This window comes from Triticum aestivum, chromosome 2A (assembly GCF_018294505.1).
Source record: "Triticum aestivum cultivar Chinese Spring chromosome 2A, IWGSC CS RefSeq v2.1, whole genome shotgun sequence".
In the NCBI taxonomy this organism is placed as follows: Eukaryota; Viridiplantae; Streptophyta; class Magnoliopsida; order Poales; family Poaceae; genus Triticum; species Triticum aestivum.
In genome coordinates, this window is record NC_057797.1 from 213,742,698 (window position 1) to 213,767,924 (window position 25,227).

Consider the following 25,227-nt stretch of genomic DNA (forward strand, 5'->3'; position numbering starts at 1 on the left):
ATGGATGAGTAAGTCCTCTTCTTTCTCTGCTCATTTACTTTACTATCCCTGCGGCTGATTGTGGCCTTTTAGGCCCCGTCCTGCCAAATTCGCCGAGTCGGCCCGGGAGCCAGCCCCCAAAGCTTCGCCTTCTCCGCTGGCTCTGGGCGCGCCGAGCTCGAGCGGCACCCCCGCCGCTGGACCGGTCGGTGGAGTGGTCCGTTCCACCGGGCACCTTGAGCCTACGCGCCCGCTGTCCTTTCTTCATGAGTCCTCCTGGGGCACATTCGGCTTGCCCCGCGTTCCTCCTCTGATCATAGAGGGTGAATGGTTGAAGTCTGCCTTCAGCTCCTCCTTCATGGGTGGACCGACGCCAGGCTGGATTCCCGGAGGGGTCCATTCAGCGATGGCTAGGGCGCCAGCCCCCAGCCCCGCGCCGGGAGGGGGCATGCCGCCTCGGGGCCCTCCGCATACTCCGGTGGAAGAGGGTGATGCGGAAGACGTGCTCAGGTGTGCTCAGGAGCGTCGCGCCATTCGCCAAGAGTTCCTCGAGGGGGCGGCAGATGCGGTGAGCCGAATCGGGGCAGAGCTTGCTGGCGAGGATGCGCGCCTCGAGGCCGAAGGTTTGCGCCTTGCTGAGGAGAGGCGCAAACTGGAGGTAGCCGTCGCCCTCGCGTGTCACCAACATGATCTTGATAACGCGAAGGCTGAAGCGTCGCTGGTGGCTTCGCGGGAGGCCTGCTCCTAGGCCGTCGAGGAGGCTCGGGAAGCAGACCGTCGGCGCAGAGATGCGGAGGAGCGCGCATGGGAGCTCCAAGCCTGGAGCAACTCCCTGGAGTAGCAAGTGGAACTGCGCCAGGCGGCCCTTGAGTCGCTGAAGGGGGCCTCCGTCGACCGGGCGGAGCTACTGAAGCGCGAGGAGGCGCTGACACTGGAGGCCGCCGAGCGCAACCTTGACCTTGAGTGGTTGGAGATGAGGGAGCGCCTGGTGGCTCAGGAGGAGGATGACGTTGCTGTGCGCGAAGTCCGGGCCCAGGAAGAGGTCGACCGCCGCGTGGCGGAAGCTCGCTCGGCCTTCGAGCACGAATACGAAGCAAGGTTGGGGCTGATCAGGGCCGAGGCTGAGGGTAGGACTGCGGCCCTCAGGGCCAAACTGGCTGAAGTGACGTGGCGTGCGGACTCATCCGCAGCCGCCCTTGGCACAGCGCAGGCGGAGCTGGCCTCTTCCCGGGCCAAGCTGCTTCTTCTCCAACAGAGGGTTGATGACGCTGAGGCCATCGTGCAGCGGAATGAGGACGAGATCCGTCAGCGGCGGGTTCTGGAACACGTGCATGCCCCCATGCTTCGAACGCTCATGGAGAGGGCTAACACAGCATTGGGCAACATTTGCGAGGCTGCCGCTAAGGAGGCGCATGAGGCCAGCTACGCCAGCAACCTCTAGTTTTTCACCGACGTGGCGACGCTTCTGGAGAACCGCTCCGAGAGGTCCCGTTGGCTTGTCGAAGAGAGGAGCCAAGCCTTGCTCGGGCGTGCCTTCTCCCGTGTCTTCAGCTATCCGCAGGGCAGGGACCCCCACTTCGACTCGATGCTGCCATCGCACCCGTGCCCATAGCCGTCCAGGGCGACCTGGCGCAATGGGTGGAGGACAACATGGACGCCCTCGTCAGGGCCTTTGTGTCTGACGATGACGGCGTGATCGTGGCTGCCAATGAAGGCGGCGTTGTGGATGAGCCTGGCGCTATCGGGGGTGTTGGCAGTGGCGGCGACGATGTCAGCGACGCCAGTGATGCCTCTGGGGATGCCCCAGAAGACGCGGTGAGTGATATGTCCGACTGACTGTATGTCGCTGCTATTTACCCTGCACGAAGAAGGTTCGGGCTCGGCCCTGAAGAATGTAAGAGCATTTTGGGAGGGGAGGCCCCTCATGTAAAGGTTTGCGATCAGTATCCTGGTAAACATAACGTTGCGTGTGAGCTTAGCTGCTAGCCCGGTGATGGGTCAGCCGACTTGTTTACCTTTCGACTCCGGCGAGTCCCGAGCGGGCCTGCGGGGGCCGCCGCGCCTCGGGTGTCTTCTGATTATCCTGTTGATCCTGCGATGAGAACCTCCAGAGAGGGTGCGGTGACAGCGGTCCCATCTGTAGACGTGCCTGGCCCGGCCCGGCTCGCGAGGGGCTTGTGAGGGGGGGGGAGCCGACGCTAACTTTGGACGCAAAGCCGAAATTAGAACACGAGAGATTGCTCAAACGAGACTAAACACCCCTTCACCAAACACACGCAAGTCTCGAGCTCAAATCCAACTTAAATCCAAACCGAAGAAACTTGTCAACAAGGAAGAAGCGAAAAGCAAAAGGCCGCGTCCGGCACCTAGTCTAGTCTTCTACGTCTTCTCACCAATGCGGAGCTAAGTGCTGCCACTGGGCGTGGGCGGGAGCCCCCGAGGCCCAAGGGCGGCTCTCCGGAGACTCCGGGGCGTGTACAGCCCCACTCATTATTATGTGAGAGTGTCATGAGCGGCGAGCTTCACAGGCACTGGGCCTTCTTCACAGGTACCGGCCTTGCTTCATATCGCCTAACAAGGGCCCCGCCTTGCGCCTCACTCTACCACCATTGACGGCGGCCGGAGACCAAGGACGACGCCAATGGGGTAGAGCGGTCGCCAGCGGTTCCCCCGACGACCATGGGTCCTCTGCCGGGGCAGGCCCTGGGGCACCTCCCGGCAGAGGGCCTACCTCCTGAGAGCGCCTTGCTCCGACCGCCGCGGGGGCGAACCCGGATCTCGGCCCCTCTCCTACAGCCCCCTGCGCCCTCCTCCTGAGGGATAGGAGGCTGCAGCATTGGGGCAGCCATCTGCTGCGGCGACCTGTATCTCCTGCGACCCATGGTTAGCATAAGCTTGCTCCTGAGGAATGAGTGATACCCGATAGTTGCTGCCGCCGGTGCGGTTGTCGAGGCTCTCTTGGGGTTCCTGAAAGAGCTCAGCTTCTGGCGCCTCTTCGCCCCAACCTGGCCCGAGGAATGAGCCATGATATTCTTCCAGTGCGCACCCCTGATCCACCATGCGGGGCACATAAGCTTCTGGGGCCACCGCCTCATGGGCCTCGCCGTAGCGCCTCGCATGCCACGCAGTCCGGCTTGGAGCGTCGTCTTGGGGGTGATGGCGCGGCGGTCTGCCGAAACCGAAGGCCGCAGCGTGCACCCCTTCGCTGGCTGAAGATGGGGCCGGCGCGACTTGTCGCCCGGTGCCGACGGAGGCGTTGGCGCTGAACAGGCCCTGTAGTCCGCTTGAAGTTGCGTGAGCACGTATAATGCTGCCATACGGCCCGCCCTGGATCTGGGGCGGCAGCTGGACGCAAAAAGGAGGTGCTCCTGAGGCGGCAGCGTCCAGGAGCTCGGCTACTCGCTCCAACAACATGTCGCGGCGGCCCTCCAGCAGCCAGCACCGTAGCAGCTCTCAGGCCACCGTGAGCGCGGCCCTGGAGTTCGCCTGTTCTCGTCGGGTGTGCGGCGCTGTGGCCGCGGCGTGGTTTGAGGCCCTTGCTGCGGCCCGCACCTGCCATGGTGTGAGGGCAGGCGGCGTCTGGCCGCGTCGCCCGCGCCCCGCAGCGCCCTGCGGAGCGCGGGCTGCCTGAGGTGCAAGGTTGAGGTCGCCTTGAGCTGGCGACACGGCGTGGGCGAGCCACGCCGCCTAGTGGTCGGCGTTGGCAGCCCGGTCGCTCGACATCTGAACTGCGAGGCGACGGAATGCGACGCGAAGGAAGAAGGATTCCGGCGCACCCCTACTTGGCGCGCCAAATGTCGGATTTCGGGTTCCGGCAGACCCTTAAGGTTCGAACTCTGGGGTGCACACAGAGATATTTCCCCTACCGACTCGCGCTTCTATGGCTCGCAAGAAATCTAGGCTGGAAAGAAGAACACACAAAGGACACGAGGTTTATACTGGTTCGGGCCACCGATGTGGTGTAATACCCTACTCCAGTGTGTGGTGTGGTGGATTACCTCAGGGGCTGATGATGAACAATACAGGGGGAAGAACGGCCTCGCGAGAGGTGTTCTTGAGCTGGTGCAGTGTGTTCTACTTGGTCCGAATCTCTCTCTCTCTTTCTCTTCTCTCTTTCTTTCTCTTTCTTTCTCTCCTCTTTTTTCCCTCTCGGGGGCTAGTCCTATTTATAGAGGCCCTGGTCCTCTTCCCAAATAATGAGCGGGAAGGGCGCCAACAATTGGCCATTTTGAAGGGGAACATCTAGTACAAGTTATCCTGACCAAAGGTGGTCTTTAGCTGCCAAAAGCACTGGTGATGACGCCATCTTGGGCTCCATGGTGACCTCCGTCCTGCCGCTCTGCTGGTCTTGGTCTTGTTGCACCGGAATGGTAACCTTTGCCCGATGCCTTGGACTGTGCTTGTTCCCTTTGCACCGAAGGGGAAACAAGGACACTGCGCAGGCCGGCGCCCTCCTGGCGCCCGCCTAATCTCGATCGTTATGGCTTGCGTCACGGGCTCCTCGCGAGGTGCCCCTGCCTTGATCTCTCCACCTCCTCCCGAGCCTGCCTGATGAGGTTGCTCCTGAGGAAGCCTCATGTCGTCCACCCCGCAAGGCTTGGCCCCTTGCGAGGGTCTTGAGCTTGAGCTGATGAAGCTGGGCCACACTGGGCCCCCACTCGAGCCACGCCGCAGGCCGCGGGTAGGCAAGTCTGGGGACCCCCATTCCCAGAACGCCGACACAATCTATCTTTTACTCGAGAGGGATTGACAACCCCTATTACGCGTCGTGTTGCAAGTATTTGTTATTTGTGTGTAGGTACCATTTACATAGTGTTGCTTGGTTCTCTTACTGGTTCGGTAACCTTGGTTTCATCACTGAGGGAAATACTTATCGTAGTTGTGCTGCATCATCCCTTCCTCTTCGGGAAAATACTGAGGCGGACACGAGCCATCAAACGCCAAGTACAATGACTCGCGACCAAGATCAACATCAATAAGCAACCCATGATATTCCACATTGGAGATCTTGTGTGGCTACACCTTTGCGAGGACCGCTTCCCCAACGAACGCAAGTCCAAGCTTCTCCCTCGAGCCGACGGGCCCTTTAAGGTGCTAGAACGCTACAACAGCAACACCTACAAGATTGACATCCCACCCGACAAGTACAACGTCAAGGATCTATCTCCCTATCATGGTGATGAGGTTTTCGATCTGAGGTCGGATCTTTCCTGGGGGGGAGATGAGGCGGAGCATCCCAAGTTCATCCCCATGGACCTACCATCGTCTTACCAAGTGCCAAAGCGGACCCACGACACGTGCTCATGCAAGAGCTCTCGAAACCTAGGTGACATATCTCCTCTCGCAATTCCACTTCGAAACACGTGACACATGGCTACTACCTCAAACAGAGACACTTTGCATACTCAGGTACCAAGGAGTTAGCCATGGAGAAGCCAAGGAGCAGATTGACTGAATGGAGAAGAGGGACACGAAGACGGAGAAGAAAACGACCAAGTCCAGACTTGCCTGGATCATCCGGACCATCGTCCGAACGATCCAGACCCAGCCCGGACAATCCAGCTACAGCGCCCAAAGAGTACAGGAGGCCGCCTCGTGAAGCCGGATCATCCGGGTGGACGCAGACGTCCGGACAAGGTCCCAGACATCCGAACCCCCAGACGATCCGGAGGGTCGCCCGGATCACCTGGACCCCCGACGCCCGGATCATCTGGACCCCTCTTGCACGCGTGACTTGGGCCGTGGCCCATGTACCCATTTGTCCCCTAGCCTATATATACTCCTTCTCCTCCACTCTTTTAGGGTTAGCATTGTCTTAGTTCATTTTGGAGATTAGAGCATTGCTCATCCACTTGTTCCCCTACTCCATTGGAGGCCGAGGTCTCAGTGGAGAAAATCCCAAGTGGATTCAAGACCCTGTCAAGGGAAGATCCCCTCGTGGATTCAAGACCCCATCTCCTCACGGATTGGGAAGAACTACCGACCGGTTGTATCGTCCCGTGTTGTGTTTGGATCGTGTATCTCCCTGTGTACTTGGATCTAGCACATGTGTAATCAAATCTTGTTGATTTGAGTGTTTCCTCTCACTTCCCCTCTCATGTGTTCCTTGTGTTCTTTGTGGGATCCCCTCCAAATCGTGAAAGATCGGCCCCTAGGGTTCCATCCTACATCAACAACGAGCACACCCACGACGACGCACACAATGAGGATATGTAGCGGCGCTCCAATGGAGTTTGGTGGGCATCATGTGCACACCCACGTGAGGGAGAAGGACCTCTCGGTGGTGTACACCAATGATCCGGCCGTGCCGGAGGACTACATCAACACCATGGAGCAGTTGCTTGCTGAGGACGACAAGTACAAAGTGGTCGGCTTCGACCTCCAATACACCAACGGTCATCCGAGGAAAGATCAGAAGGTTGTCGTCGCCCAGTTATGCATCCTCATCACGTCCTCATCTACCAATACTGCTTGGCCACAAGGCCTTGCGATCATTTTGTCAGGTTTGTCAACAGCCCCAACTACCAGCTCGCTACGGCGGATACCACCGACGATGTAAAAGCGCTCAAGATTTCAGGCTTGGCCTGCCAGAAACTTTTCGACATCCATGACCACTACAAGGACTGGGGCAGCACGAAGGACAATGACTCTTTGGTTGACATCACCTAGGCAATCATTGACCCCTACTACAAAAACATGATGGAAGATGCCGAGATAAATCCTGCAGCCTGGCACGGTGCCTGGGTGCGGAGACTGGATGAAGCTCACCTTAAGTTCGTGGCAAAGAACGTGTACACATGCTACGAGATGCATAGGTGGATCATTGACATGAGGGAGTGCCTTCTTCCTGTAATCGGCAACGGATCTAGCCACCACCAGAGCAGTAGCGGCAAGCGTCACAAGAAGTAGATGATGATTATATTATCGTTTATCCTAGTTTATTACGCATGTAATTGTTTACTTTGTTGTGTGCAAATGTTATCTGTGTAGTCACTTATGTAATTGGATGTTTAATTTGGTTAGGCAATCATGTCCTTATAAGTATATATATGTTGTTGTTTTGTAGCCAAAGCATAGATGTTGTGCGGACTGAGCAAATCACATCGCATACGGATTAAACTACAGAACCCGTCGGTGATTATTTCATCAGTCGCTGACAATTGTTTACCACCAACCATTTGCTCACAACACACAACTTACTTGGACCAATCATCTGTGTTATTGTCAACCTTGCCACACAATTATAATTACTGACCTGTTTGCTGGTATCACACACATCTTATTAAGCCAAATTGTTTCTATTGTTTTGGCTCATCGCAAACAGTTCATCCTAGTGACTTGTATGCCTTCTATCGCACACACCTTGATCTGGCTGATCGTTTGTGTTCTTCTGGATCATCGCAAATAGCTCATCCGAATGATGTGTATGCCCTCTATCGCACACACCTAGATCTGACTGGCCATTTCTGTTGTTTTATCTTATCGCACGCAGTTCATTCGAGTGAACTGTATGCCGTCTATCGCACATACCTTGATTTGGCTGACCGTTTCTATTATTTTGGCTCATCGCAAACAGTTCGTATGGATCAATTGTATTCCACGTATCACACACGCAACTCAAATCTAAATCGTGCTTGATGAATCTGCCATCGCACACAATTCGTCTTATTGGTGACAGTTTTATTACCATACCGTTTGTGATTCATGCATCGCACGCAGTTTGGTCGAAGAGTCTCTGATACATGTGTCGCGTTAGCAACATCCTGCAGTAGTGAGTACTGAACCAATCGATGACCCTTAAGTGTGTTACCCTACAGGTTCGATAAAGTATAGACATGATGGGAACTCCTTCCGTTCAATGATCAACAGTGAAACCGTGGACATCCATGTTGACCCCTATATCCACACAAATAAATATCGAGTGAACCAGTGGTTCCCTTGTGCTATTCCTTTCACTTCGCGATACTTTACAAAGCGAGAGGTGAGACTCATCGGCATCCCCATGAATCAACACTTGATCACTGTGACAATTATCCTCATTATCGGTTTTGTTCTCTTTTTTTCTCATCCGCATTTTCCAGCATCCCCATGAACAAGTCACGTTGTGTCTGACTAGACAATGATGGAAACCATCACACCGAGAGGCCCTAAGAATATCTCTCTATCGTTGGAGGATCAAATCACAGTCTCGAGCTATCAAATCTCATGTCATACTTTTTCGATTCACCTAAAAGTCGTCATTATAATCACCCTGTTACGGTTGACGTTTGATGAACCCCAAAGTGCATCATTTGGTATGAAGGTATTCGATATATCATGGTCAAAGGAATTATGCATATGTTAACATATGTGTGTTATATATTACTAACCTGTGACGAAATGATCTTGTTGTGTAACAATCAATCGGGTGTGTTCAACAAAAGTGTTCTTCTAACAATGTGTCTTCAAAGTTGGCAGCATTCTTGTTACTTCAATTATGCCTATGATCAGAAAAACATAACCATCATGCAATATTTGAGCTAGCTTTAGAGGCGAGACTAGAAATCTATTTTACTGTTTTTTTTATGAAATGCAGGCAGGTCGCTGCTTTCATTCATTAAGAAGGGGAGTGCCTCAAGATAAGGCAAAACGTGCTAGTTACAGAGTTACTGTGCAAGGTGAAAGAAAGGAAAGAGAAAAAGGAAATTACATTGCCAGAAACAGAACTCTCTTAACCATGATCTCCCAGCCACTGTGCACCCTTGAGGCCGGCAGTCCACCAAGTGCGCAGCTCGAGTACAATTCGATCACAAATATTCAGAAAGGGGGAAAATTTATGATTGAAGATGCGATCATTTCGTTCTTTCCAAATGCCCCACCAAATAGCCATCACCGGCGAGGAGAATGCCTGCTTCCTCTGGTTAGGGATTTTTTCCAGAGACAACAGCCACCAGTCAAGCAAGGAAGGAGCGCTGACATTCGGTCTGGCATCAAATGGAAACTGAAATTTTGTCAGGCAGAAACCCCAAACACCAGCTGTGAATGGGCAATCAGCAAAGAGGTGGTGAGCGGATTCGAGGCCAGTTCTGCAGAGGGGGCAGACCGGGTCATGGGGCCATTTTCTCCTTGCAAGGTTGTCAGTCGTAAGACATTTTCCTTGCACAGCCAGCCAAGCAAACATCTTTATTTGGGGGGGGGGGGATTTTGATCTGCCAAATGATGTTCAAGAAAGGAGAGCTGACTCTGCCATAAAATTGTAAGTGGTATGCAGATTGTGCGCAATAAGTTCCATTCGCAGTCCATTTCCAACAAATTTCATCTTCCAATTCAGAGATGTTGAAGCTTTGTAATCTGTGCCATAAGTCAACAAATTCTCTTAGAACAGCCTCATCAGGGTTGCGCTTGATGAGCCGAATCCAGAGATTATCCGTGAGACCTTCAGAGACAGTGATCTGGCGCCTATTACAATGCTTGTAAAGTAACGGGAAGGAAACCGAGGGGATCTCACCATGCAGCCAATGGTCATGCCAAAAACTGAAGGACTTTCCATTCCCAATCTTGATTGAAGTATTAGCCACAAAAATGGCCTTAACCTCCTTGTCCATTGGCAGTGTTAACCCGTGCCAAAATTTATCACCGTCAGTGGCGTTCTGCCAAAGCCACCTAACTCTCAGTGCCCTTCCTTGACAAATCAGATCAGGTATACCTAGCCCATCAAGCTCAAGAGGAGCGCAAACTTGAGACCATTTGATCAAGCATTTTCCACCACTAATTGCATCTGACCCGGCCCAAAGAAAGGCCCTTCTCATCTTGTCGATTTGTTTGTGCCTGGTGATTATTGTTACGTGTGGCGGCTCCTGTTTTTGTGCTCGGCTTCGGGTTGGCAGGATTTTCATTGTTTTTTTTTTGAACTTGTGGCACACTTTATTCAACTCAAATAAGGGATACATCAGAAACAAGTTCAGCTAGAATAAACTGTGGAGGATCATTATCCCACGAGATTACAGAATTAGAATCGTAACAACATAGCTACCTTGTGTGCCACTTGGTTTGCCCCTCTTGGACAATGAGCATAGGATACTGACCCGATTCTTTGAGCTAATATAAAACAGTCACTCAAAATCGCCGAATAAGGACCCAGAATGTCCACTTCCCCCTTGCATGCTAAGATAATTTCGAGGCAGTCTGATTCAAAAGTGATATTGGAACATCCAAGTTGGTCTGCAAGCATCATACCATTTTTCAATGCCATCGCCTCGGCGGAAGGGGCGTCGAGAACGTGACTAACCAGGGACGATGAACCAGCCAAAGCCTGTCCATGGTGGTTTCGAAGAACGGCCGCAGTAGCCCCGCATCCATCCTCCATAAAGCATGTGTCCACGTTCATCTTATACATGTTGTGACAAGGTTTAGACCACTTCCCTTCAGTAATTTGGCCAGCACTCGAAGCCCCCGCATAATTCGTTGTTATTGCATGTATAGCCAGTGCTGACTTAGGAGGACTCGCCACCACTTCCCCCTTCACGGATTCCGTTCGTTGCCACCATATGTACCAGGCACCAACCAATATGATCTCTTGGAAGCCAATATGTTTCAATATAGCAGACTTTCGCCTTTTATCTTGGAGTAAACTCTCAAGGATGGCAGGGTTTTCATTGTTCGTTTGGTGGTCTTTCTTTATCTTTCAATCTGCTTGTATGGGGTTTTCTTCACTATTTTATATGAGATTCGGCCGTTGGCTTTTATATATATTTATTAAAAAAGCAGGGCAAAAGCCTGTTTCGAGGGAGAGGAAAAACTATAACCAGGACGTGTTCACCGGTACTCAAGACTGAATTCGAAAAGATGTTGAATCTGCATCCTTCATGCACAGGCCGGCCGTGCGAGCTACCACTACGCCACACGATCGCACAGCGCACAGTTATCCTGTGAAGTGGGAAAACGGGGCGGTGTATATTACATGCATGGATTCCCTATACATACATACTACTAGTACATGCGAGATGCATGGAGCGACGAACATCTCGCGGTTTCCTCTCCGGGACAAGGGAGGGAGGTAAGGGATGCACAGGAACCAACTCGGCATACATACACCTATGTACAGCGCTGCGCATCTTGCCTCGATCGATCGCGAGCGGCGGCGAGAGGTTGGTTAGTCGTAGGACGGGGGATCGGAGGAGTGGTTAGTTGGTGCTCAGAAGTCTATGATGGGCTCGCCGACGGTGAGGTTCCGCTCCACCGTCCAGGGGAGGTTGAAGAGCTTGGCCGTGATGAACTTGAAGATCTTGTTCACGTTGATGTTGTGCGTCGCGCTCGAGAAGAAGAGGGTCGCCTTCATCGCTCTTGCGTATGCTCTGGCCTGTCATGTCAACAAACGGCATCTTCAAATTCATAGACCACCAAGGCACCAACGCAACGCAGGTCTCAGTTCATAGATACATCCGCACTGCACTAGGTACAGACATTGCATTCTAAAGAAAAAGGTACGGACATTCTGAAAGAGATGCACCCAAATTTTATGCATGAAGCTCCTATATCTCCTATGCATCCATCCATGGAACTTTTGTTCTTTTCTTTTTGACATGATATCTTGCAACCTCTTTTCTTTATTAGATAGATAGATGCAACTGTCTTTTCCGTCTTTATCAGGTTAAGTAACAAGTGACCATCAATCTACATTTCTGAATCTGAAAGATCAGCATAGTTTCGACCAGTGGCTGGTGGGACAAGACGTGGGAAAATATACTCTAACTTCTCCATTTTTCTATCTTGTTCTTGGGAAACACTCATCGTCAAAGATCGGTTCGGTCAGGCCTACATGACGATTAGTCTGAGTCTCTGACCAACAAGTTCCACTGGCTTCAATGTGCAGTAATAGGCATTCATATATGGTGGAGTACTCTGTCACAGATTAGATCAGTCTTAATTAGTCTAGTCCCCTGTACTCGATTCAGGTTTTGGTATGGGCTATTGTCGCTGTCACACGGGTTCTCCAAGAATGGCATATTTGTGGCTGTGATAATAAAACTCAAAACTGTGTGGCCTTTGACTACGCAAAACTAGTAAATCTAGCACCAGCAATCGGTTCAAAACAAAAGGAAACCGGTGGGCATGAAAAGGCCCGTCCGAAATTAAATTTTCTGGCCCCTGTTAAGCTGCACTGCTTCAGATGAAACACACATGTGCAGCCCAACTCGTCCTACCGTCAGAACCAAGGTATGGTCTCATCTTTCTATGCTAATAACTAGTGCATTGGAGGTGCTGAAGGTCCGACACTCAAGACCGTCCGAAACAAAGACAAAAGTGAACAATGTTTTGATCGCACGAAAACTATTGTAAAACTGTAGTACCTCATCGACAATGGTCCATTGCATCTCAAGAGGAAGCTGAGCGAAGTCGTCAAACTTCGTTCCTATTAGGATTGGAATAGCCGTCTGCCACAAGGGAAAAAAAGTAATGTACGTTCAGCTATTACAACATCAAGAACCCTGAACAATATTCATCATTCAGCTAAAGCAGTGATGTATTACAAATTCATATCAACAAAGAACTCGAATGAGAAAAAATAACACTAGCGAATAACAAACACCAACCTTATTCCATTTCCTGGCCCTCTCGTACCAATCGGTAACACTGCAGCAACCAAATGGAAAAACCAGCAATCATAAGCACCTAGGGACGGGACGGGAGAAACCCAATGGACTCAGAGTTAGTTCTCTGAGCCTGAAACAAATGCTGTGAAACTGAGCTGGATGATGCTAGTACTAACTTATTGAGCGTGCACCGGCTGGTAAGATCGAACATGAACAAGATCGCCACGGCGTCCTTGCACGCGATCGGGACGTGGTCGGCGGACTGGCTGTCTCCTGCATCCATTCATTCCACAACAAAGAGGGTTCAGGGAACCAACGCAATCGCAATTTGGTGCCTGCATCTGCATCTGCATCTGCAGTGCAGCCACATAAAGAGTGAGTGAGTACCTGCCACATCCCAGATGTTGAAGGCGAGCCTGGCGCCCCGAACAGCCAGCGTCTTGTCCATCAGATTCAGGCCCGTCATCTGCAAGCCCCCGTTCGGCTCCTCCCCATCCCCAACATACTTAACCTGCACACGGCAAGATTCAGTTAGCTGAATGGACATGCAGTTCTGAATCTCAAATCTACAGAGGTGAATTTGTGATGCATTCGAAGTATTGCACTCTTGTGCCATTTTTCTTTGTCAAAATAGGAGGTTGTGCATTGGGAGAATAGGTGTGCCATTGAAATGTCTCTGTAGGTTGTACTGGGGAAATAGATTCTGGCAATTGCTTCTTGATTTGACTAGCTAGGCTTTAATGAGAAAAGAAAAGGAGCACGGACACCACGCATAACCGTGATAGTACTACCAAAAGAAAGAATCAATCGAGATTACACTCGCAGGTGGACAGAAAGAAGGAAGAGCGTTGATTACCATGAAGCTGGTCTTGCCGATCTGGCAATCCCCGAGCAGGCTGACCTTGAGGCCGACCACGTCCTCGACATCTGCCGCGTCGTCGTCGGCGTCGGCGTGGGCGTGGGCGCCGGCGTCGTCGTCCATGGCGAGGGGGGTCAGCACGTCCGGTCCGTGCGGCGGGCCGAGCCGGCGGTAGCGGGCGCCGCCGCCCCCGCCGCAGGAGGAGCAGGCGAGCAGCTGGTCCCAGACAAGGCGCACGGCCCTGGTGGCGACGGCGAGGCGGAGCAGGCGCGCCCACCGGTGATCGTGGCGCAGCGCGGCCGACCTGCGCCGGCGACCCCGGCCACATAGCTGCGTGACAGCCACGTTCATGGCAGCAGCTGTGGTCGTCATGGCGCCGCGGCGCCCATGCACACCAAGGGCGCCCCCGGTGAGGAGGGATAAATTACACGCGCGGAGAGAGGCCGGAACGGAGGGAAGCACGATGTTGGGATTAAAACTTGAGAATCGGAGGCTAAACAAAGCGCTCGCGCTATAAAAAGGAGGGCGACGCTTTCTTTTGATGTGGTGTCGTCGTCGTCCCTGCTGCTCACGGCAGAGGCGCCAGCGCCATTGATGGGATGATAGATGGCACGCACGAACGAGCGCTTCTTTGGGCGCGTGCTCGAGAGGAGAGTCAGGGCTCGGGTAAACTCTGGTCCTGCATGGGCCGGGATAATTGGCGCGCGCGCGGGGGCGGGCGACGGTGAAGTGATAATGCGGAAGGAGGGACTCGTGCGTGCGTGCGTGCGTGCGCGCGCGTGTGCGTTGGGGGGCGGACGACGACGTGCCGTGGTGGATGTCATGTAGGAGTATGTACTACTGGCGGTAACGACCGGAGGGTGCGAGCGGAGGTGGTGGTTGTTGACCCGTTAGCGCCACGGTCACAAGTGGCAAGTGCTAGTCTCCGACGCGGAATTATTCTGGATGACGTTTCAGCCCGCGCTGGTGGAGTCCAAAACGCCGGCTGCCTAGCCAGGGCATCCTTTGCAGCCGTTGCTACTAGTCCGTTATCCACCGTCCCATTGGCACCGAAAGTTGTTCCCACACAACGACCGATTCTGATGTGGTGGATTCGAATTATCTCCTTCTGCTTTAAGCTTTTCTTCTCGTTTCCTGCAAAAATAGACTGTGATAATCAGCGAAAATTACTGCTGTATCCGCTAGTAAATTCATATATGTTCTAAATATTGACACGGACACAGCATCCATCTTTAAACATTACCTTTTTGCGGCCGTGTGTTAATAGAAAATTGTAAAAACCAAAACTCATTTCACGATAAATCATCGATTATCAACATTTGGTGTAGTCGGTGAAAAGTATTACTCCCCGAGTTCATGAATACATGACTTCTAAATATTGATATGGTTTTCAATGTGTGTTATGATCATTGCTTTTTGGTCACATGTGCGAAGCTATCAAATACTCCCTTATGTGCATTTTGATCATTAGTGTCATAAAACAAATTCATTGCAAATCTAATCTAATGATATCATCTCACCGTATCAATCTTAATAATTGGTATTTGTTAGTAGTCTAACTTGCGTAAAGGTTTCATCGCATGTTTTCTAGGATATCATCCATTTACCAGTTCGCAGGAAAAAAACAAGTGAGTACTTGAAATCACATTCGACGATCTTGGTGTTAACCAGGTTCAAACAAAATTTTCAGCCCAAAATTCTCAAAATGGTGAACCCACATGTCCTACTTACATTGTTGTACCACATGTCCTACTTACATTGTTGTACCGAGGTGTGCAATGTATTGGTTGGTTTAACTAAGGCGAAGAACTAGAGATCCATAGCTAGATCATATTACACCACCAAGATTTTTTTCCCTAAAGTTCAGGGGGGACGAAAAGCCGGCGTCATGCGGCAAAACAACAACAATGTAGAGTTCACAAGTGAAGACCCACAAGTATAGGGGATCAACCGTAGTTCTTTCGATAAGTAAGGGTGTCAAACCCAACAAGGAGCAAAAGGAATTGATAAGCGGTTCTCAACAAGGTATTCTCTGCAAGTGCTCCAAGTAGTAGTAACTAATAGTTTGATAGCAAGATAATCCGTAACAATAGTAACAAAGGTGCAGCAAGCTGGCCCAATCCTCTTTATAGCAAAGGACAAGCCGAAAGTACTTTTTATAGTGAGCAAAACGTTGTCGAGGACACATGTGAATATTGGCTAGTTAACTTTCATCATATTTTAGTTGATTCGCGTTCACTATTTTGGTATTTTGATATGTGGATGGACCGCTGGAAGGGTGATGTTTTTAGAGCATCTCTAGCAGACCCCGCAAAAAGCCTCGGCCCGCAAGATAACCGCCAAAATGCGGGTCGGCGTGGAAAATCCCGCCCGAACAGACCCCGCAAACGCGGCCGGCCCACAAAAATTTCTGAGGGGTGCGGCAAAATCTTGACCCCAACCCGCGAATACGCAGGTTTCCGCCTCGCCCCTACGGTGTCCTGTATCGCAGGAAAGCGGTTAGCGGGAGGGACATTTCAGCCCGCGCCCTTTCCCCACCTCCTTCCGCCGCCCGCCCGCCATTGGTTTCGCCCGTCCGTCGCCGGCGATTCCGGCCAAATCTGCAGGTGGAATCACGCCGCGGGGGCGTCCCGCACCCTCCACCACCGATACGCTGCACCGCCCCCCGGATCCGGCGAGACGAGCCGCCCCTGGTCGCCGCCGCCGCAGGGGATCGACTGTCCTCGAGCCGCCCCTAGTCGCCGCTCGGGTTCGCCCGCCCCATGAGTTATCGGTGAGTGTTTGCTTGTGCTTTGTGCCGAGCGCTATGCATAGTTGGTTGATGCGGCGTGCGATTTTTGTTCATGTAGAGGGAACTGAGCCCATGTGAGAAGTTTTTGCTCGACGATTCGTCTGATTCAGATGACTCGGATGTTGAGACGCTGCTTGCAAACTATCGGCAGCAGACGTTGGTGATGGCGCTTGCCGTGAAGGAGCACGAAGACGAGAACCGAAAGAGGTGGCGAGGATCGACCGTCGGGCGTCTTTGCATTCCTCGAAATCGCCATCGCGGGAACGAGATGTTGATGCAAGACTACTTCGCGGAGAATCCAACATATCCACCGCACCTCTTCCAGAGAAGGTAACGTACGCGCCGATCTCACTTTGTGAAAATTGTTCAAGCTTGGAAGGCAAATTGTCGGTATTTTACTCAAAGAAGAAATGCCACAGGCTTGAAGGGATTTAGTGCATATCAAAAAATCTTGGCAGCTATGCGGCTGATTGCATATGGTGTTCCAGCTAACTATGCCGATGAGTACCTTCGCATTGGTGAAGATACCACAATTGAGTCAGTGCGTAGGTTTGCCAAAGTGATCATCCGTGTCTTTGGTCCTGAATTTCTTCGGGAACCCAACGAGGATGACAAAAAAATTGATGGCATCTAATGAGAGGAGAGGTTGGCCAGGCATGCTAGGTAGCATTGATTGTATGCATTGGACTTGGAAAAATTGCCCGAAGGCATGGCAGAGAATATATTGTGGCAAGTCTCGTGATGCAACAATTGTGCTAGAGGCCGTAGCATCCAAGGATTTATGGATTTGGCATTGCTTTTTTGGTATGCCGGGCACTCTCAATGATATCAATGTGTTGCAACGGTCTCATTTGTTTGGTAGGTATGCTAGTGGTGATGCTCCTGCTTGCAACTACATTATCAATGGGCATGAGTACACAAAATGGTACTATATTGCAGATGGTATATACCCTCCTTGGTGCACATTTGTCAAGGGGAAAACTTTGTTTTTGCCACTCTAGTTTTTGCCTACTTTGCTTGCCACTCTAGAATATGACATATCACTTTTGCCACTCTTAGTTTTTGACAATACATCACAAATACCATTCCGTGGCAAAAGCAATAACTTTTCATTTCACTTTTTCCACTCTTAGATTTTGACAATGCATCACAATTGCCACTCTAAAATTATTGCTTTTGCCATGGAATGGCAATTGTGATGCATTGTCAAAAACTAAGAGTGGCAAAAGTGAAATGTAAAATTCAAAAGTGGCATAAACAAAGTGGTCAAAAGCTAGAGTGGCAAAAACAAAGTTTTGCCTTTGTCAAGAGCATAAAAGAACCCAAAACTAGAAAACAATGTGAATTCGCAAGGGTGCAAGAGGCGGTCCAAAAAGACATTGAAAGAGCATTGGGGGTTTTGCAATCTAGGTTTGTCATTGTTCGTGGTCCTGCTCATTTTTGGGACAAGAGGACCTTGAAAAACATCATGACATGCTATGTTATCCTTCACAATATGATTCTCGAAGATGAGAGAGCCATGAACTTGGAGTTCTTCTATGACAATGTGGGTAGCCGTGTCAAACCAGCTAGAGACCCTAACAGCATTACAGCTTTTCTTCAGACATACAAGGAGATTGAAAATGCAAACACCCATTTTTAGCTTCAGAAGGATCTCATTGAGCACCATTGGCAAAGGGCTGGACAGTAACAAACTCATTTTTCTATTCATTTTTATTTAATTCATGTGTTATTTATGAAAGGGCCGACATAGTGGACTAGAGGGGGTGAATAGGCAACTAACAATTTTTAGCTTTTTTACCAATTTAAACTTTGCATCAAAGTGGGTTGTCTAGATATGCAACTAGGCGAGCAACATATATGATGCAACAACAACAAACACACAAGCAAGCAAGGGATACAACACAATGTAAGCTTGCACAAGTAAAGGTAAGAGATAACCAAGAGTGGAGCCGGTGTAGACGAGGATGCGTTACCAAAGTTCCTTCCCTTTGAGAGGAAGTACGTCTCCGTTGGAGCGGTGTGGAGGCACAATGCTCCCCAAGAAGCCACTAGGGCCACCGTATTCTCCTCACGCCATCACACAATGTGAGATGCTGTGAATCCACTATTGGTGCCCTTGGAGGCGGCGACCGAACCTTTACAAACAAGGTTGGGGCAATCTCCACAACTTAATTGGAGGCTCCAACGACACCACGAAGCTTCACCACAATGGAATATGGCTCCGCGGTGACCTCAACCATCTAGGGTGCTCAAACACCCAAGAGTAACAAGATCCTCAAGGGATTAGTGGGGGGAATCAAATTTCTCTTGGTGGAAGTGTAGATCGGGGCCTTCTCAACCAATCCCTAGAAAATCAACAAGTTTGATTGGCTAGGGAGAGAGATCGGGCGAAAATGGAGCTTTGAGCAACAATGGAACTTGGAGAGGGAAGAGGTGGTCAACTTGGGGAAGAAGACCCCCCTTATATAGGGAAAGGAAAGATCCGACCGTTACCCAATTAACCAGCCCGCGACATGCAGTACTACCGCACACATTCACGGTACTACCACATAGGCATGCGGTACTACCGCTTGGAAGTGTGGTACTACCGCTCGCGCGACAGGGGCCAGAGGAGGCCCTGTTGCACATGGCAATGAGCGGTAGAACCGCTGGAGCGGTACTACCGCGCGCCCTTGCGGTACTACCGCAAGGCAGGGCTCATTCTGGGCTGGGAAGTCACGGACTAATAAAATTACATTCGTGGCTACTTCCGCTGAGTTTCGATCTGTGCAAAAATCCGGCATGGTACTACGGCTCACATGGAGTGGTACTACCGCATAGGGTGCATAAGTAAAAAATTACTTCCACGCATGCCATCGTTCTGGGCCAGAGGCCACGGTACTACCGCGTGCTAGGAGCGGTACTACCGCTGCCATGGATGGTACTACCATGGGCAACTGTGGTACTAGTGCTGCCTTGAGCAGTACTACCGCACGCCACAGAACAAGAGCACTAGGAAGACTTCATCTTCGCAACGACAAGGGAAACAAACGGTGCTCTGATAACCCACAAGTATAGGGGATCGCAACAGTTTTCGAGGGTAGAGTATTCAACCCAAATTTATTGATTCGACACAAGGGGAGCCAAAGAATATTCTCAAGTATTAGCATTTGAGTTTTCAATTCAACCACACCTGAAAGACTTAATATCTGCAGCAAAGTATTTAGTAGCAAAGTAATATGGAAATAACGGTAATGGTGGCAAAAGTAAAAGTAGTAGTTTTTGTAGCAATTGTAACAATGGCAACGGAAAAGTAACTAAGAAAAGATCAACATGTGAAAAGCTCGTAGGCAATGGATCAATGATGGATAATTATGTCGGATCGATTCCTCATGCAACAGTTATAACATAGGGTGACACAGAACTAGCTCCAGTTCATCAATGTAATGTAGGCATGTATTCCGAATATAGTCATACGTGCTTATGGAAAAGAACTTGCATGACATCTTTTGTCCTACCCTCCCGTGGCAGTGGGGTCCTATTGGAAACTAAGGGATATTAAGGCCTTCTTTTAATAGAGTACTGGACCAAAGCATTAACACTTAGTGAATACATGAACTCCTCAAACTACGGTCATCACCAGGAGTGGTCCCGATTATAGTCACTTCGGGGTTACCGGATCATAAAACATAGTAGGTGACTATTGACTTGCAAGATAGGATCAAGAACTCACATATATTCATGAAAACATAATAGGTTCAGATCTGAAATCATGACACTCGGGCCCTAGTGACAAGCATTAAGCATAGCAAAGTCATAGCCACATCAATATTAGAACATAATGGATACTAGGGATCAAACCCTAACAAAACTAACTTGATTACATGGTAAATCTCATCCAACCCATCACCGTCTAGCAAGCCTACGATGAGATTACTCACGCACGATAGAGAGCATCATGAAATTGATGGTGGAGGAAGGTTGATGATGACGATGGTGACGGATTCCCCTCTCCGGAGCCCTGAACGGACTCCAGATCAGCCCTCCCGATGAAGATTAGGGCTTGGCGGCGGCTTCGTATCGTAAAACACGATGAATCCTTCTCTTTGATTTTTTTTCTCCCCGAACGTGAATATGTAGAGTTGGAGTTGACGTCGGTGGAGTCTCAGGGGGCCCACGAGGCAGGGGGCGCGCCCTGCACCCTCGTGGATAGGGTGTGGGTCCCCTGATGCTGATTCTTTCACCAGCATTTTTTATTAATTCCAAAACGTGTCTCCATGAATTTTCAGATCATTCCGAGAACTTCTCTTTCTGCACAAAAATAACACCATGGCAATTCTGCTGAAAACAGCGTCAGTCCGGGTTAGTTCCATTCAAATCATGCAAGTTAGAGTCCAAACACAAGGTCAAAAAGTGTTTGGAAAAGTACATACATCGGAGACGTATCAACTCCCCCAAGCTTAAACTTTTGCTTGTCCTCAAGCAATTCAGTTGACAAACTGAAAGTGATAAAGAAACAAAACTTTTACAAACTCTGTTTGATCTTGTTGTTGCAAATATGTAAAGCCAGCATTAAAGTTTCCAGCAAAGATTATGAATTAACCATATTCACAATAACATTTAGGTCTCATGTTTACTCATACCAATGGCATAATCAACTAGCGAGCAATAATAATAAATCTCGGATAACAACATTTTCTCAAAACAATCATAACATGATATAACAAGATGGTATCTCACTAGCCCTTTCTAAGACCGCAAAACATAAATCCAGAGCACGCCTGAAAATCAAGGACTGACTAGACATTGTAATTCATGGTAAAAGAGATCCAGTCACAGTCATACTCAATGTAAATTAATAGCAATGCATGTGAATGACAACGGTGCTCTCCAACTGGTGCTTTTTAATAAGAGGATGATGACTCAACATAAAAGTAAATAGATAGGCCCTTCATAGAGGGATGTAGGGATTTGCAGAGGTGCCAGAGCTCGAGTTGAAACAGAGATAAATAATATTTTGAGTGATATACTTTCATTGTCAACATAACAACCAAGAGATCTCGATATCTTCCATGCTACACACATTATAGGCGGTTCTCAAACAGAATGGTCAAGTTTATACTCCCCCACCACCAACAAACATCAATCCATGGCTTGTCTGAAACAACGGGTGCCTCCAACTAACAACAATCCTGGGGGAGTTTTGTTTGCAATTATTTTGATTTGAGCATGGGACTGGGCATCCCGGTTACCAGCTATTTTCTCGTGAGTGATGAGCGGAGTCCACTCATCGTTAGAATAACCCACCTAGCATGGAAGATATAGACAGCCCTAGTTGATACATGAGCTATTCGAGCATACAAAACAGATTTTCATTTGAAGGTTTATAGTTTGGCACATACAAATTTACTTGGAACGGCAGGTAGATACCGCTTATAGGAAGGTATGGTGGACTCATGTGGAACAATTTTGGGGTTTATGGAAGTGGATGCACAAGCAGTATTCCCGCTTAGTATAAGTGAAGGCTAGAAAGATACTGGGAAGCGACCAAGTAGAGAGCGACAACGGTCATGAACATGCATTAAGATTAATCAACAATGAGTGCAAGCATGAATAGGATATAAATCACCATGAACATAAATATCGTGGAGGCTATGTTGATTTTGTTACAACCACATGTGTGAACATGTGCCAAGTCAAGCCACTCGAATCGTTCAAAAAAGGATACCACCCTATCATACCACATCACAACCATTTTAATAGCATGTTAGCACACAAGGTAAACTATTATAAACTCCTAGATAATTAAGCATGGCATGGGCAACTATAATCTCTAATTGTCATTGCAAACATATTTCATTTATAATAGGCTAAATCAGGAACGATGAACTAATTATATTTACAAAAACAAGATAGGTCGAGTTCATACCAGCTTCTCTCATCTCAATCAGTACATCATATATCATCATTATTGCCTTTCACTCGCACGACCGAACGGTGTGGATAATAATAATAGTGCACGTTCATTGGACTAAGCTGGAATCTGCAAGCATTTAATATGGTCTTCTCCTCTCGACCCACAAAGAATAAGAAAAGAAATAAAACTATTTACACGGGAAAGCTCCCAACAAGCAAAAGAAGAACGAGAAATCTTTTTGGGTTTTCTTTTAATTACTACTACTACAGGCATGGAAAGTAAACTAGCTAAAAGCTACAACTAATTTTTTTGTTTTTCTTAAGGTTTTTCAAACACACAAGAAGAAGGCTTAGAAAAGAAAATAAACTAGCATGGATAGTACAGTGAAAAATTATGAGCACCGACAACTAGAATGAGTGTGTGAACATGAATGTAATGTCGGTGAGAAATACGTATTCCCCCAAGCTTAGGCCTTTGGCCTAAGTTGGTCTATGGCCACTGCTCGAAGCTACTCTCTCCGGTGTACTGAGGAGGGTCCTCAGTGTTGGGTTCTACGGTAGGGTGCGTCAACTGCAAATTAAAATTTTCCTACGCGCAGAACAACCAAGAACATGCTACGGGAGATGGATCACAGTTCGTTCCCACTAGACGCGCAGTGCCGTGCAGCGGAAGAAGAGTTGAGGCAGCGCGTCCGTGTGGATCGTCTCCTCCTCGTCCGATCTCCCTCGTACAGCCGGTAGTCGGTTCCCACGTACAGGTTCACCGAAGCGGCGCAAGTGCACCACCTCTAACGGTATTCGTGCGTGTACGAGGAACGTCGTGCGGCGGACTGCTAGGTCCGATCACACAACCGACAGCGAGTGGAGGTGTCTATTCACAACACATGCAAACCCTAGGGACAGTACCAAAGCGATCAACCGCGTGAGTGTGCGGCACCTCCACTTTATATAGGCGTCCGGCGCAGGCTCAACACTTGGGCCTCGCACGGACCCTAAAGCCCATAAGTTTACTCGGCCACAATCCGAATATAGCTTGGATCACATCCGACCAGTGTCCTCGGATCCGACCACGTAGGTTCCTTCCCTTAAGCGCGCGACCCCTTAGGTTCAAGTCGGCTTGGTCGCAGTTCGGAACACCTCCGAACTACACTGTTGGTAGCGGCCTCTAGCAAGGCATGTCAAACACCAAACAGACTATGAAGCTGGTTAGGCGAACCTGTACATCATACTTCCATTCCTTTTGCCACACGATATATGTTGTCTAGTAACTTGGTGATAGTGACTAGAGAACTCTGTCAATCACTATCTTATCGGGAAGATTAACTCCCACTTGAATCAAGTGATTGTAGCACTCAGACACTCTGAGCACATGCTCACTCGTTGAGCTATTCTCCTTCATCTTGTAGGCAAAGTACTGTCAGAGGTCTCATACCTCTTGACACGGGCATGAATATGAGATACCAATTTCAACTCTTGGAACATCTTATATGCTCCGTGGCATTCAAAACATTTTTGAAGTCCCGGTTCTAAGCCGTATAGCATGGTGCACTAAACTATCAAGTAGTCATCATACCGAGCTTGTCAAACGTTCATAACATCTGCATCTGCTGCTGCAATAGGTCTGTCACCTAGCGGTGCATCAAGGACATAATTTTTCTGTGCAGCAATGAGGATAATTCTCAGATCATGGACCTAGTCTGCATCATTGCTACTATCATCTTTCAGCATAGTTTTTCTCTAGGAACATATCAAAAATAAATGGGGAGCTACATCGCGAGCTATTGATCTACAACATAGTTATGAAAATACTATCAGGACTAAGTTCATGATAAATGAAAGTTCAATTAATCATATTTCTTAAGAACTCTCACTTAGATAGACATCCCTCTATTCATCTAAATGATCACGTGATCCAAATCAACTAAACCATGTCCGATCATCACGTGAGATGGAGTAGTTTTCAATGGTGAACATCACTATGTTGATCATATCTACTATATAATTCACGCTCGACCTTTCGGTCTCCAGCATTCCGAGGCCATATCTTCATATGCTAGGCTCGTCAAGTTTAACCTGAGTATTCCGCGTGTGCAAAACTGGCTTGCACCCGTTGTATGTGAATGTAGAGCTTATCACACCCGATCATCACGTGGTGTCTCGGCGCGACGAACTATCACAACGGTGCATATTCAAGGAGAACACTTATACCTTGAAATTTAGTGAGAGATCATCTTATAATGCTACCGCCGAACTAAGCAAAATAAGATGCATAAAGGATAAACATCATATGCAATCAAAATATGTGACATGATATGGCCATGATCATCTTGAGCCTTTGATCTCCATCTCCAAAGTACCGTCATGATCTTTATCATCACTGGCATGACACCATGATCTCCATCATCTTGATCTCTATCAACGTGTCATCACATGGTCGTCTCGCCAAATATTGCTCTTGCAACTATTGCTATCGCATAGCGATAAAGTAAATCAATTATTTGGCGCTTGCATCTTATGCAATAAAGAGACAACCATAAGGCTTCTGCCAGTTGCCTGATAACTTCAACAAAAACATGATCATCTCATACAACAACTTATATCTCATCACGTCTTGACCATATCACATCACAACAAACCCTGCAAAAACAAGTTAGACATCCTCTATTTTGTTGTTGCAAGTTTTACGTGGCTGCTACAGGCTGAGTAAGAACCGTTCTTACCTACGCATCAAAAACCACAACGCAGTATAGTGATTGCTTTTTTGATCTTCAGAAAGAACCCTGTTCATTGAATCTGATTCAACTAAAGTTGGAGAAATAGACACGCACTAGCCACCTGTGTGTGAAGCACGTCGGTAGAACCAGTCTCGCGTAAGCATATGTGTAATGTCGGTCTGAGTCACTTCATCCAACAATACCGTTGAATCAAGAATCAACTAGTGACGGCAAGCAATATGTATATACCCACGCCCACAACTTCTTTGTGTTCTACTCGTGCATATAACATCTACGCATAGACCTAGCTCTGATGCCACTGTTGGGGAACGCAGTAATTTCAAAAAAACTCCTACGCACACGCAAGATCATGGTGATGCATAGCAACGAGAGGGGTGAGTGTTGTCTACATAC

The 25,227-nt window shown here is 49.0% G+C and overlaps 1 protein-coding gene across 1 annotated transcript; it reads right to left on the reverse strand.

The window, feature by feature from the left end:
- Positions 1–10,804: 10,804 nt before the first annotated feature.
- Positions 10,805–14,269, reverse strand: LOC123188411 (septum-promoting GTP-binding protein 1). The gene is made up of 6 exons (XM_044600504.1): positions 13,408–14,269; positions 12,939–13,062; positions 12,728–12,824; positions 12,552–12,591; positions 12,309–12,392; positions 10,805–11,317 (listed from the first exon to the last, which is right to left on the reverse strand). The coding sequence occupies exons 1-6, from the start codon at positions 13,780–13,782 to the stop codon at positions 11,153–11,155; spliced, it is 885 nt and encodes a 294-aa protein (XP_044456439.1). The 5' UTR covers positions 13,783–14,269; the 3' UTR covers positions 10,805–11,152.
- Positions 14,270–25,227: the final 10,958 nt, after the last annotated feature.